The 14498-nt window shown below is 51.6% G+C and overlaps 1 protein-coding gene across 4 annotated transcripts in view; it reads left to right on the top strand.

Annotated features, from left to right (window-relative positions):
- The window catches only part of UXS1 (UDP-glucuronate decarboxylase 1), a 97420-nt gene that overhangs the window by 69827 nt on the left and 13095 nt on the right, over window positions 1–14498 (top strand). For all 4 annotated transcript variants that reach the window (XM_087426319.1, XM_087426318.1, XM_087426321.1 and 1 more), the window contains exons 9-10: window positions 95–216; window positions 8982–9101. In XM_087426319.1, coding sequence (XP_087282445.1) covers window positions 95–216; window positions 8982–9101 — 242 coding nt within the window. The remainder of the gene's footprint in view (window positions 1–94; window positions 217–8981; window positions 9102–14498) is intronic.

Genomic DNA, 14498 nt, shown 5'->3' with positions numbered 1-14498 from the left:
CAAAGCTCCCTTTGCATCATAAGTATTCGTCGTCCGTAAGGCACAGGAACTTGAGAAAAGGAAGGATGAAAACACAGTCTCATTTCCCCCGTAGATCCTGAAGTCCACCCTCAGAGTGAGGGCTACTGGGGCCATGTGAATCCAGTGGGACCCCGAGCCTGCTACGACGAAGGCAAGCGTGTTGCAGAGACCATGTGCTATGCCTACATGAAGCAGGTACTGACCCAAGCTCTGGGCTTGCCGTGTAGACGCACAGAGCGTCTGTTCCCTCAACTGTGAAGAATGAAATGCCCTGAATAACCGTGCTTGGGGGTGTGTGTCGGGGAAGCCCGGGTGCACACTGCTGTAAATGGGTGGTACTATCAACAGCTTTTCCCATGTTTCTCCTTTTTAAAAAGTGGTTTCTGGGGGATAAATTCCTAGGTTGGAATACTATTGTGTGGCTGTGAACAGAAGCTTCTTATTGCCTTGTTGCCCACCAGCAGTTATTTTATAAGTGCCTCGGATTTCCTGAAGCCTCCAAATCAGTGGACTTTTATTTATTTTTTCTACTTTTCAGTGATCTAATAGGCATAATAAAGATGAATTCCTTATTGCTTTAATTTGAACCCTTTAGGAACTGTTATGTATATTCATTACTATTGTTACCTGCTGTCTTAATTATTCGTTGCAGTGCTGAGGGCTTTTCCCACAGTACACGTTTCATGTTACAGGGCTGCTCCCCACACACTAGCAGGAGCCCACGGACCGAGAGGCGGAGGGTCTAGGTTCCCCTAGTGGCTCTACCCCCATGTGCCTTGGCGACGTGACCATTGGTCACAGCACTGTCCTGCCCTCCTGAAGGCTGTGCGGGAGCCAATGAGATGTCCAGACAGGGACCCCGAGGGGCCAGGCCAGGGCCCAGCTGGTCCTTCCGTTTCTCAGTGACTGTCCTGTTGTGGCTGTCCCAGCTCTTGGAGATCTTCATGGACATGCCTCTGTTGGGGGTAGACATGCAGGTAAACCAGCGTGGAGAGGAGTGTTGTTGCAGGACAGGCTGTGGACAGGTGTGGGTGGCCGTGCTCTTAGGACTTAGAGACGTGGACGTCTCTCCCTGGGGGCAGCATTCTCAGGCGGGGGGTCAGCCTGTAGGTGTGCTGGGAGCTCAGGCGGCAGCAGCTTTGTTCGAGGGCAGAGGCCTGTCTGGGTGCGCCCCCTCCCCCCCTTTTTTTGGAGGAGAGTTGTCGGGCTTTTTTCTCACTATATTTTTAATGAAATACCAACGTTAAAGACCAACAAAATAACCTTGTGCTTATATAGGATTTAGGCCTTTCTGCCTTATTTCTTGACCAGAAGCAGAACTAATTGCTTTCTAAGCTACTTTGGGCAGTTGGCTCATGTTATCCATTTATTTTATGAAACATTGAACAGTTTTAGAAACGACATACTTTTATCATTTTTGAGCCCAGAATATCTTGACCTCCAAATTTAAGATGGTCCCAGATACATAGAGCCACCTGTGTGTATGTTGGTACTTAAGGAAACTAACTTGAGTGCATGAGGGGTGTGTAAGTGCGTTTTGTTCTTAGTAGGTTGGAAGGGTACGGTGAGTCTCAGCTGTTTGTTTTCCTTTCAGGGTGTGGTAGAATTTCCTAGTGAATTTTTATGTAGGGAAAGCTGGTGGGCAAATAGGACATTTCTATTGAACTTTTAGTTTTTATTAAATGAGCATAAGTATACATATTACTTTAAGGTATGGGTTCATGATAATTATAGTATTTAGTAATAATGTAACTGGCATTGATTGAGCACTGACTGTGTGCCAGGAACTGTAGTCTGCACCTGGATGCTAGCCAGGGTGCTCATCACACACACACTAACTGTGGACGCATACATGTCGTCCGGCTCTGAGCTTAGGAATGCAGTGCCTGGATAACTCTGGAAGTGTCAGTATTGATATTTCTGCTCACAGACGTCTTGGGAATTGAACGGCATAGGTGATATTGCCCCGAAAACCGTAATGTACCCGTTAGAAGCCCCTCTTGTGTGTACAGCTGGTCTGTCCCTAGGTGTCCTGACAAGAGCCCTGTTAGGCTGTGTTCCTGCGCAGCAGATCCGTCCTTGTGAAGGACTGTCGCTCACCTGAATGATACCTCCACTGTGGAACGTCTGGCGTGTGCTTCACACCTGGGAGGCCCCCACCGACGAGTGTTGTGTGGACGGAGAAGTCACGTCTGTGGTCAAGTTGACAGCGTGATTCTCACTGGGGCACCATGGGTTCTGCTGCAGGAGCAGTGCATGGGTTACTCTCCGTCATGAGACCGGGTTTCAGAATTGCCCTGTGGAAGGTAGGCTCAGGCGCTTTTTGTGAAGCTTGGGGTCTAGGCCGACCCATAGCGCTGAGTAATCTGTAGATTCGTCCAGGCGTGCCGCATGGTTTAGCACCCCTGCCCAAGGACTCGCGTCTGCCCAGGGGAGTGTTGCCGTTGTGTGTCGTCTGCAAATAGCACTGAGGAGGGCCTGCCCCTGACCGCATGTCGGGACTCCTGAGCAGGTATGACATAGCTGCCTTTCCCCATACCCCCCGCCCGCTCCTACTGGGTGGCCCTTAGGTCGGGAGTGGCGTGCCTCTGGCCTTACAGGTGGCAGCGTCCTGTCTGGTTCTGGTGGCTCTGCCGCTGTGGGAGTTGTGGCCTCCCGATGCAGGGACACCATGGCCAAGAGTGCTGAGTGGGAGTTCCCGTGGCCACGCCTGAGCTCTGAGAGGCCTGTGAGGAAGGCACGCGTGGGCTTCCCACCTCGTCCCCTGTTATTCCTGTTGTAAGTGCTGTGCTCCCTTGTGGGGAGAGCCCACAGCAGGGGTCCAAGACTGTGGCCCTGCTGGGCTCTAAAACTCGTCCTCGAGCTCGCTCTCCCTCGTGTGTCTGGATCAGTGCTGAGGAGGAGGAGATGGGGCCGCCCTGCCTCTGCCCACAGGAGCAGCTGGGAGATGTTGGTGCTCCTGCTATGGCAGGATGCTTGGCCAGGAACAGACAGTAAGAAAACACAGAAGAGCAAAAAGGAAGACAGATTGTTACCCCAGGCCCATCCAGAGATAAACATAGGGGAGAACAAAGTGAAAACCACTGTGTGCAGATTGTGAAGGGTGTGAACATTTAAGACATTAGCACGATTCTTTTACTCAGGATTTTATATTAGCTGCCAGCAAGGGCGGGTCAGCACCTCCTGTCCTCCTTGGGTTGGCCTCTGGGCATGGCCTGGTCTGGGGGGCTCAGGGGTGGTCCCTCGAGGTGTGGCCTGGTCTGGGACAAGTCAGAACCTCTTTGGGGCTGAGACTCCAGCATGACAGATTTTCAGGACTCCAGCTCTGCTGCTTCTCGTTCCTCGTCCATCCGTGGAGGGGCCCTCCCAGACCCCGAGTGCTCAGCACAGCTCTGCGGGCGCCCGTGGATGTGCCGCCCAGATGTGCCGCTGTCTCCTGCAGTGGGTGTTGCAGGGAACAGGAGCTGAGGGCTGCGGGCTGCAGTGGGCTGGCCTCTGTTAGGGCTCAGCCTGTGTTGGGGCTCGGTCTGTTCAGTCTCCCCTCATTCCTGCCGCCCTGTTGAGGTGGGGCTGGGTAGCCCATTGTACAGATGGGAGAGTGCACTCCAAAACTTGCTTCCAGCACCCAGACCTGGAAGTGGAGCTTGAACCCACAGCTGGCTGCCCGCAGGCCGTGCTCCTTCCCCCCTCCCTGCCGTCCTCGTGGGCCATTGCTGCTGAGAAAGCTTGGCTGAGGGAGAGAAGCTGCAGCTCCCAGTCCAAGGACATCGTGTGCAGTCAGGTGACAATGCCCAGGACAAGCAGCTCACGCGGCAGTGCTCCAGAGTTACCAGCTGTTCCTCAGAGCAATGAGGTTCATCAGCAAGGAGCTGCAGTGTGACGTCGTCAGCCTTTCAAGATAGCGACTTTTAGGAGAAAATTCAAAACTTGAGGTGTTAATGATTTATGCTGCGTGGAGACAAATGAAAAGAAAATGACCAGAAAGAAGGATAAACCAGGTGGAATAGTGCGCCTCTAGTATATTTTTAATTAATTTTTTTTTTTTTTTTTTTTTGTGAGGAGATCAGCCCTGTGCTAACATCCGCCAATCCTCCTCTTTTTTTGCCGAGGAAGACGGCCCTGGGCTAACATCTGTGCCCATCCTCCTCCACTTTATATGGGTCGCCGCCACAGCATGGCTCGCCAAAGCAGTGCGTCAGTGCGCGCCCGGGATCCAAACCAGCGAACCCCGGGCCGCCGCAGTGGAGCACGCGCACCCAACCGCTTGCACCACCGGGCCAGCCCCTAATTAATTATTTTTATAACTTAAATTCTTATTTTTTGTACGTAATGACACTCTTAAGTATAAATCGTTATGTTTTTGTCAAGACCCCATATGGTAGGTAGATGTGGCTTATTCTGAATAATCCTAATACATAAGGACTGAGAATATAAACAAGATAAATAGAGGTTGGAATAATCTCTTTACAGAAGAGTTTCCCTTTTCCAAAGGATTCTTTTCTGAGTTTCTTTATTTTACTGAATGAAATATCTTAATGTACTCAAAGTAGAATTTGATTTGCCATGAAAATCTACTGCACAGGCACATGTCAGAACACACCCTTACATAAAGAGAAGCTCCCTTGAGGTTTCTTCCAGGGGATGGAAGGAGATGGAAGTTGGGATCAAAGGGCAGTGCATCTTACATGAATACTTGGAACTTGTCAGAGAGGAATTCCATTGCACTTTCCACGTGCACTTGGAGGTGGTGGATTTATCAGAGTGGGGACTTGTCTGGTGCACTGTGGTCAGTGCTTGGTGTGCGTTTGAGCTCATGGCCCCTTGTGAGGCAGACTCTCCAGGGTCTGTGCCCCCGCACTGGGCTGGGTCCCCAAAAGAGACCACAAGTCCTGAAACCGTAGACTGGCAAACAGAAAGAAAGCTCATCTAGTGCAGTGGCCTCGAGGGTATGGTTTTATTTTATTTTCTGACATCACAATATTTTTAAAAAATTAAATTGTTTGTTTGTACATGATACTTCAGTTCACAAAAAAGCATTCAGCAAGCAGCTAGAAGAAGTCAGATGTTCGACAGGTAGGATTCACACCCTAGGGGTCAAGACCCCCATGGCCGGGCCCCGCCCAGTGGGCTTTGTTTCCTGGCTCTGCCGCCTGCTCGCTGGTGCCAGCTCTCCATGCCCCACTTGCCCCACCTGGAAATTAGCAGTGACACTTGTTCCTTCTGGCCTGGGCGGTGAGCGTTGGCATAGCCTGCTGCATAGCGAGCTCAGGACCGATCGTTAAGACTGGAGCAGGGCTGTTGAGAGATTGCAGGCAGACGTGTACCCACTATCCCCTGACCTTACGTGGCCTTGTCCCTCTGCTACCCCTGAGTGAGAACTGCAACGGTCCAGCTCCTTCGAGAATCTTGCTCAGCAGGTGAGCTCTGCGTTCTGTAGTGGCCATGGTCTTATCCCCAGGTAGGGAGCAGGTCCCATCAAGGTGCATTTATGAGAGGCCACAGGGGAACTACGTGGTTCACCTCCAGGGCCTCATGACCCTGTTGCTTTAGGGCTGTGTGTGCGTGTACTTCTCTCAGGGGCATGAGGAAGGCTAAGGAGGCCTCGCAGAATTGGGCTGCCGTACCTGGGAGCACTTCCTGTTATTTCTCTGTCCCGTCCCCTACAGGTGAATATGCCCTGGGTGCCTCCTTCAGGACAGGCTCTCCACAGTGGAGAGGTGACGATCGCCTCCGGGTCCGCCCCACTCCCTGTGCAGTGCTTCTCTGCTCCGTCCCCCGGCACCTTCCGTCAGTGAAGACAGTGATCGTAATCATACTGTGTGTTCAGTGGCTTGGATCGCAGTTGAAAAGAGAGCTTTAGAGGGGGCCCATTTATTCCTGCTGGCAACATTTCTGTCCTTGGAGATCCTTGGGGAGGGGAATCCCTGTCCCTTCGTTGTGCCGCCTGGATCACCACTCACCAGTCATCCAAGCCTGTCTACCCAGACCCTCAGCCCTCTCGGCTACTGGAAATGGAGGAGGGAGGCATTCCGATGGCAGCTTTCCCAGCTGGGGTTATGTGTTATTGCAGCCTGGTCACTGTTTCCAAAGCCCAGTTATTAAAGTGTCTGCGTGCCACTCACCCACCTGTGCTGACGTGCGCTCGCCCGTGTGGCGCCCCGAGCATTGTCCTCTCTTAAGTGTCTACTGATTTTATGCTGATGTGACGTAAACTTCCAGGAGTTGTCCTAATCCCTGATAGAAACTTCTTGGATGCTTGGAGTCCTAAGTGAATGAGTCATGGTTCCCCACACTGGGCAAAACCACGGCCACGAGGGGAAGCCCAGCCGTGCTTAAGAGCTACTCAGTTCCTTTTTTGAATCACTGCCACGTGTGTGCACGCACGTGGGTCTGGGCCCCGTATCTCTCGCCGTGGTGAAGCTCGGGGTACCCGAGTGGTAGTTGGTGGGCCTCTGTTACTGGCAGACGGAGCGTTGAAAATGAGACAGGAGTTTGAGTGTTTGCTTGTTAGTCCTTCAGAGGAGGGTCTCCCTTAAAAGAGACGTGTGGCCTGGAGGGACTCCTGGGTTTTCATCCTGGGAAGCAGGCTTTGGGCAGACCCTGGCCCTTTCCTCAGGTCTGAGGTGGGAAGTAAGTATCCTTCCTCCAAGGTGTGCACGTGGGTGACCGTCCACCCTCCCGCCAGGGCCCCCGCAGGTCCCAGGGGATGAGTGTCAGGTGCTGACGGACTGTGCCTGCTGGATGGGGGGAGCCTCTGTGTCCTGACACCCTAGAAAGAGAGAAGCGACACACAAGCTCCAGAAGACCCAGCGCACGAGAGGAGAGCAGGTCTTCATTGAGTGAGTCTTGGGTTTATGTTTATTTCATTTGAGGAGTTTAGGCTTAACATGGAGCTGGTCTTGTTGGGGTGAAACCAGCTGGAGAGCTGTAGTTCTTGGAAAAGTGTCGTGGCTAAATTGGTGGCTGCACCTGTCCAGAGGCTCGTCCTGTGTCGCCTGAGGTTACGATCCAAATGGAAAGCAAGACAAGCAGGCCTGTGTACGTGCTGGCCGGGGATGTTTGCAGAAGCCAGCTTTTAGTGAGGTCGTGTTCTGGAACGTTGTTCCTGAAGAAAAGGAAGGTCAGGAGGATAACAGTGTTTGATTCATTGCAACCTTTGCATAGCCCACTCTGAGCTTCCTCTGCCAGGCACATGGGTTTGACTACTGTAAATTTGCTGAGGTTTTTCCAGTCTCTTCCTAGAAAAAGCCATATTGATCCACTTCTGATTGTTTCCTTGTCGTAACAATTAAATGCAAGTGAATACTTTTGAGTTATTTTCCATTAGGATCAATGGCTCTGTTCCCCTCACCTTTTTAAAAAAATATTCTCTGGTTAGTTCAGTAGAGAAAAGGGTTGATTTATTCCTGGGCCTAGAGTAATAGCTCATATGTTAGTCCTGAGACTCTGAAGAGCTCATGTGGAAGCATCGTAATGTAAAGTTAGCAGAAGTATAGCACTCTGGTTTCTAGACGTTAACTGTGTGCTGGTTCCCTGCTTCCCAGCCGTTTCCTATCTCAGGGTGTGTAGAAACTGTGCCTGCTTGTCTGGCACACTGGGGCAGAGGGGGCCGGCGGGGTGGCTCCAGCCCCTGGGAGGCCTGACGTGGGCCTGGGGCATGCAGCTCAGCGCCTTTTACTCACTGTGCTGGTGAGGACATTTCTGTGCTGAATAAGCCCCGTTAGCTAAGGGTCCATTAGATTCCTAGCCTGTGCCAGATCTCAGATGGCAGAATTAGAAAAGAGCTGTTTGGACTGGTAGTGGCAGCAGTAGCAGCTTAATGCTCAAGGCCGCTGGGCCTGTGCTGAGGGTTTCACAGGGGTTGGCTTAATTTGTATAAAAGCCCCGTAAGGGAGGCACTGTTCCAATCCCAGTCGTTCTGGGGCTGAGAGAGGTCAGTGGCAGGCCTGTTTAGTAGGCTGTAGAGCTGGAGGGCACATGAGCCCCAGGTCTTCGCACCACCATCCTACCTGCCCTCAGACACCCAGAAAATGTACGTCTGTGATTTAATGGATCAAACAAATGAGAAACACACATGCTGTGCAAGTCCACTAATCCAGAGTGTGATAAAAACATTTAACTTTTTTATCCACGGAAAAGCAGTCTGTGAAATTAATAATTAAATAAGATAGTTTGGAGAGTGCTTTTGGAGTTTAAAAAATATATTTTCCTGATTATGTATTTGAAAATATGCTTTTTTCTGATTATAAAAGTAATACATGTTTATTGTAATAAAAATAGAAACATTGAAAAAATACACAGAAGAAAATGAACGTCTGTAATCCCACCGTGTAGAGATGGCTGTTGTACACGATGTTCATATGCGTCTTCCAGGCCGTTTGGCTGATAGCCTGTTTTGGATACTGCACTGTCTTTAGTTTTCACTAGAGCAGATTGGGGGTGTAGGTACCATGTTGCTCTTTAGGAATGCTTATCTGTCCCTGCTTTCCCAAGGTAAGGTGCTCTCTTGTTTTTCTTCAAACCAGATATTAAATGTTCATTGACAAATTTGAGTGATAAATTTGCCCCAAATATTATGTGAAAAAAATTATAAAAGAGTATGCATAGCATGGTGCTAGTTAGGAAAATAGCTATTTATTTACTGGGAAAAAAATTTATATAAATGCATCTTTTCCTCTTGCACTGTTTAACAGTCTCGCAGGTTTTCTACCAGAATGTTAATGCCGGTGGCCTTGTGGTGGTGAGATCTGGGACACATCTGAGTTTGGTATAACTCTCTGTAGTCTCCAAATTGGTTTACAATGAACATGTTATATAATCAGAACAGAAAAGCCACGTCCATCCTAGAATGAAAAGCAGAATGTTTTCTGACTTGCTTTCTGTGCAGGGACCAGAAATGGGAAAGCATAAATGCGGGCTGCAGGGTGAAGCCCATCTTTCTTCCCTCCTCTCTGTTCCAGGAAGGCGTCGAGGTGCGCGTGGCGAGGATCTTCAACACCTTTGGGCCGCGCATGCACATGAACGACGGGCGGGTCGTCAGCAACTTCATCCTGCAGGCGCTGCAGGGGGAGCCGCTCACGGTACGTGCAGCCTCAGCAGGCGCAGAGGACTCGGGAGTCGGCCAGCACGCGGTGAAGGAGGCTGCGTCGTGATTCAGGGAGTAGCATTCCCGAGGTTGCCACTTTCTGTTAAGTGTGTCCTGCTGCCCTTAGCGAAGGGGAGGGGGTGCCGGGAGTGAATCCAGAAGAGGAATGACTGTGGTGGGGTGCAGGGCACCTTGCTCCCCGAGCCCACAACATCCTAGAGCCGTGGGCGGCAGGCTTCGTCCACGTTGCCCAGGCGTCGGGGTCTGTCTGCCTGCCCCAGCCTGCCTGCAAAGACCTTTCTGGACGTTTTCTTTGCCCACTGGCTGTGCCCAGTCGTGTATCTGTACTCAGTGCCCCTCGGGTTGCCAAGAAATGGAGCTGTGTCTGGTGGGGTCTTGGCAGTTTTCTCGGCAGTGCTGAGAGGCACTCCCTCTGCCAGTTGCTCTCACCCCGGGGAGGCTTCTGGAGCCCCGAGCCCTCCGGGGGTCTAGGGTCAGTGGTTCGAGCGTGTGGTGAGGGTGAGGCCTAGCCGCTCAGTGCCCTCACACACCCTGTGTGGGTCACGGTGGGCTGCTTGTTCCACGCATCCCCACCGCCCTCTCACCGGCTCTGGGGGCGTTGCTGATGAAGTTTTGTTGGTTCTCTTCTGTTCTGCCAAATCCCCAGTGCTCTCCTCTTCCCGCTTCTCTCCTCTGCCTTTCCTAGTCCTCTTCTCGCCTGTCTGCCTCTGCCTCTCTATTTGTCCACTGTGTGGCCTCTGCTCCTTTAAAGTCAGTGTTTGGTGGGTGTCCAGAATAGATGAGTGTTCTGTTATTCTGAACATTCTGCAGGATGGTTTGCTTATCAGCTGAGTCCCTGGCTCCTGGCAGCTTGTGTTAAATGCTGGTGGAATTAACGATTGGGTTTATGGTGGCTGCTTTCCTCTGTGATGAGCACAAGTGGCCCAGTGACTTGTTCTGGAAGCTGGCAGTTGTGGTGTTGCTGCGAGGTGAAGCTGACTCTTCGTCCCTGTTCCCTCTGCCCGCTGTTTGGTTCTGAGGTGCCCGTGCCCTGGGACCCTCGTCCAGCTGCTCTCTTGAGAGCTCCTCACTTCAGGGACACTCCGGAGCCTTTGAGCCGCCGCACTCCGTAACTCTGCTCACACCATGAGATCAGAGCTGCTTTGTGTGCAGAGTAAACTGCTGAAAGCCTTCCGAGAAACAGCTTCTTGATTTATTGTCTCCTGGGCAGCAGCCAGGCCCCAAGTGTCCCAACCCAAGAGCAAGTCCCCGGCCTGCCTCAAGAATGCACCCATTATGGACAGATGGTCATAACTCGTGTTGTCTGCGTGCTCCACAAGCTTCTGTGCCAGTGACGGAGGGAGCAAGAGGGCTGGTGCCGTCCAGGACTGCAGTCGGTCCAAACCCTCGGCACTTAGTCTCCTGTAGACGCCTCTGGTGGCAGGAGGCAGAGTCCTTGGGGACGCCTTTCAGAATGGATCTGCTTCCTCTCGTTGCACAGAATTCTGTTTCCCTTCAGTGGTTTGATGAAGTTGCTGACTTTTCATCCTCTTCTGTCCAACTGAGATAGCATCTCTTGCTTTTGTCGCTTGGTTCTCTGGAGAATTCCTGGGAGGGGGTCATACATCATGATTCTCTCACTCCAGCCAACCTTTGGGAACACTGTTTATTAAGGAAGGAGAATAAGGAGGTGTGTCCATCTTGTTCCCTTTCTGCTATATTTCCAAGTCATTTCTGAGACTGAAGACGTCTTCAGTGGTGGTTGGGAACAGCTCGGTGTCTTGTCTTCCCTTTTCCACGCTGGGTGAATGAAATCACTTGGCTTCCAGCTGCTCTTTTCTGAAGCCCTTTGTTATCTTATCCGTCGGCACAGTTCATTCTTCGGGCATGTCCTAGCGTCTTGAGTCACTGCCCTATCGGATGCCTGTTGGGATAGCTCGGGGAGTATAAGCTAAGTTCTGTGAGTCATGCACAGAAGCTCTATTCTAAGTTGAATCACATAGAAGCTCAGAAAATATTGCGTTCCAGTTCAGAAGATTTAGAAGGTAGACGAGTGTGGTTCAGGTGGAGCTAGCGTATTAAGTTGATCTTGAAGAGACTTGAGTTCACACTTGAGTCACAACACGTGTACGCACACGCGTGCATACACACGCGTGCATACACACGTTCACAGTAGGGTTAACTCCTTTTTTGCCACCTTACTGTGATTTCTCTCAGTTTGTCTCGATCTCAACTTTACTGAGATGAGTTTTTCCAGGACAGCCCAGACGTGGCAGGACTGGGGTTTGAATCTGGGTCTGTATCATTTTAAAAGCTTTGCTATTTTTCCAAAGCGAAATTTTGAAGAAATCATACTTCTGAGACCTGTCCAAAGTTGGCGTTTCTTTACCCTTCATACCCACATGTGTATCCTAAGTGATTCCTGACTTGGGGCGACAAACAGCATCCTGGACCCGGGAGGCATAGCACTGGGCGTGGTGTGGTGCTCCCCCCAGCTTGTACCTCCCTGCGGTGCTCCCCACGCCCCCAGCTGCCTGTCCGCCCACCAGCCTGCCTCTCCCTTTTGGTAATTCCTAGATGCACGCCGCTTTGACCTGCACACAGCCCTCAGTTAGCCACACCTGAGTAGGGACCCGGATCTCCTTGCGTCTCGCCCATTCTGTGAAATGAAGCCAAACCTGCTGCAAGTCCCCCTGGCTTCTCTTAGAGGGAAACAAGGCAGCGGGGGGCTGTGCAGAGCTCTCCCTGTCAGTGTGCTCCCTGCGTTTTGAATGTTCTGGCTTTTGTTAACACACCTACTTTGGGCCAGGTCTGTAGACGAGGTATCATGGGAGAGGGGTGTGCACAGGGGTTCCACATGCATTCCGGAGGTCAGGGAGAGTGTATTGGGAGCAGGGCATAGCGTCTTCTCACACACACAACCCCTTTTTTTACTCTGCTTTTTCACATTGAGCACACAGAGTGAAAATTACACACGAGTTATAAGTCCTCATATTGCAAAGTACTGTGTTGATGATATAGGGAGGCCGATTTAAACCAAAATATAGATGGAACAGTATGATGTACTATAGAAACTTATATTCAGCAGGACTTGAGAAGGATGCTGGAGGGAGGGTGCAGGGACACCGCTCACATCGCATCTTATCTCAGGGCGGGCACTGGAGCACATACATCTTCAAGGCTGCGTCGTCAGCAGGAACCAGGAGAGTTGTACCCTGGGGGTCCCCAGGATCCACGCATTCCTGCCGCAGCCAGGCACAGTGCCTCCTCCAGTAACGGGGACTTGCTGCCGAGGCCCAGATGCCACATGGATATCCAGTGAGACCTCAGTGGGAGGGGTGCTGTTGAGGGGCTTTTGTCACTGGACCTTGAGGGAGCGGGCTGAGCTCTCTTGATGACTGTGGTGCCTGCAGTCAAGCTCCAGGCCTCCCGAGCCTTGTGGCGATGGAGTCAGGGAGGGAGGTGTGCCTGCAGACAGCCCGGCCTCCTGGTCGTGACCCCCGCTCCAGGAGGGCGCTTCGAATGAGGCAGCTGGGGGAAACACACAACAGCCACAGGTTTTTTCAACCTTCAGGAGCTTTTTTTGGCCTTGCCACTCTGTAGCTCTAAAACTCCCTTTGGAATTAGGTGACATTCAAGCTACTAAGTGTCTCCATCACAGTGCCCTTCTTCCTTTCGTTGAGAAGGTGTTTGGTGTGATTCTTGAGAATCCTAACCCTGGCGGCCCCTTTTAACCTGTCCCGTCGTCTCAGGCTCAGCCAGCACATGGTGCCCTCAATCACGGTAACTTCCAGCACATTTGGGTGGGCCGGGAAGCTGCCTCTGTGTGTTCCTCTGTGCGTGGGTGGTACGTCACGGCTCGGAAGGGTGATCAGACTGAAGACCAAGCCTTCATCCAGCTTCTTGCTGCTCTGCACGTGCAGTGGGCTTTTCAGGAATGCGCCAGAACGCAACAGTGACCCTCACCGAGTGCGGTGGGAAATGCAAAGAAAGTAGGCAGAGGTGTGTCTGTGTACCCTCAGCTTTGACCGGGCAAACCCAAGAACGGCAGGTGGATGCAAACGAACAGAGGACTAGCTGCACACCCACAAACCTACCCAGTAAGGGGTACTGTAACTCGGATTGACAAGTCTTGCCTAAATCTGATATTCACATTACAGTGAGATTGGAGAATGCCCCAGTGCCAGCTTTCCAGCCATAGTACACGGCGGAAACTGCCGGCAAATCTGAAATTGTCGATGCAGTGGGGTAGGAAAAGGAATCTGGAACTTGGAGTCAGGATAGGTTTTACTCTACTGGGTGCAGGTCACTGTAGCGCTCTGAGCTTCTGTGACCTCATCTTTAAAATAAAGTTGTAAAAAATATGTATACATATAAGTGTTAACACCTGCAGGACTGGGGTGGAGGCTGGATTTCCAAGATGAGGGACTGGCGATGCAGTAATGGGTGGAGCCTCTCTCCTGCTTAATCAGGCCCGTTGTTTCCATTCTGATTCTGCCAAATGTATCATGTGGGTTAGCGAGGCCAGAGAATTGGGGTCAGACAGAACTGCCAAGGAAGGGCCAGTCTGCTTTTCAGAGGCCCACCCCGCCTCTCCTCAGTTTCCTTTACAGAGATGTGCTGCTGCTGTTATGTCTATAAAACAGAAATCTACAAAAATCAGTACTCCCCTAGCCTTTTCTAATGTGGGGCCTTCCACCTGAGAACATAACCGAAACAGATAGATCTGATGCACCTACAACACTGGCGTATATAAACGCTTATCGAGATAAAAACTGCCATTTAATGGGCTGACATCCATGCCAATCCTCCTCTTTTTGCTGGGGAAGGCCAGCTCTGAGCTAACATCTATTGCCAATCCTCCTCTTTCCCCCTCGCCCCCAAAGCCCCAGTAGATAGTTGTATGTCATAGCTGCACATCCTTCTAGTTGCTGTGTGTGGGACGCGGCCTCAGCATGGCCGGAGAAGCGGTGCGTCGGTGCGCGCCCGGGATCCGAACCCGGGCCGCCAGTAGCGGAGCGCGTGCACTTAACCGCTAAAAAAAAACCCTGCCATTTAAACCTGCTTAATAAGGACAGAAAAAGGCACTGGGGACCTGTGAGGTGTGCCTTCTCCCATACCTGCTCCTTCCCTTTTCCCTCTCAGATCTGGTGGGCTGAACCCTGGGAAGCTGGTTGGGAAGTGAGGCCAGTGGAGCTGGCGTCTGCAGAGTTCTTGGCCTCCTGGCTCTTCCTTGCTGTCTGGTGGCCGACGGGAGGAGGCCCCGGTGTTGTTATAATTGGGCTTGGAAATCCGGCTGTTCCAGGAGGCAGTCCCCCCTCCGAGCTGCCTTCTTTCCACTGCAAGCCAGCAAGCAAACACACCATGGCTCTTTCGTTCTCTGACTGTAGGG

The sequence above is a fragment of the Ceratotherium simum genome, chromosome 40 (assembly GCF_057802395.1).
Source record: "Ceratotherium simum simum isolate JZ-2026a chromosome 40, ASM5780239v1, whole genome shotgun sequence".
NCBI lineage: Eukaryota > Metazoa > Chordata > Mammalia > Perissodactyla > Rhinocerotidae > Ceratotherium > Ceratotherium simum.
The sequence above is the reverse complement of the archived record's forward strand: the minus strand, read 5'-3'. Positions and strand labels throughout refer to the sequence as shown.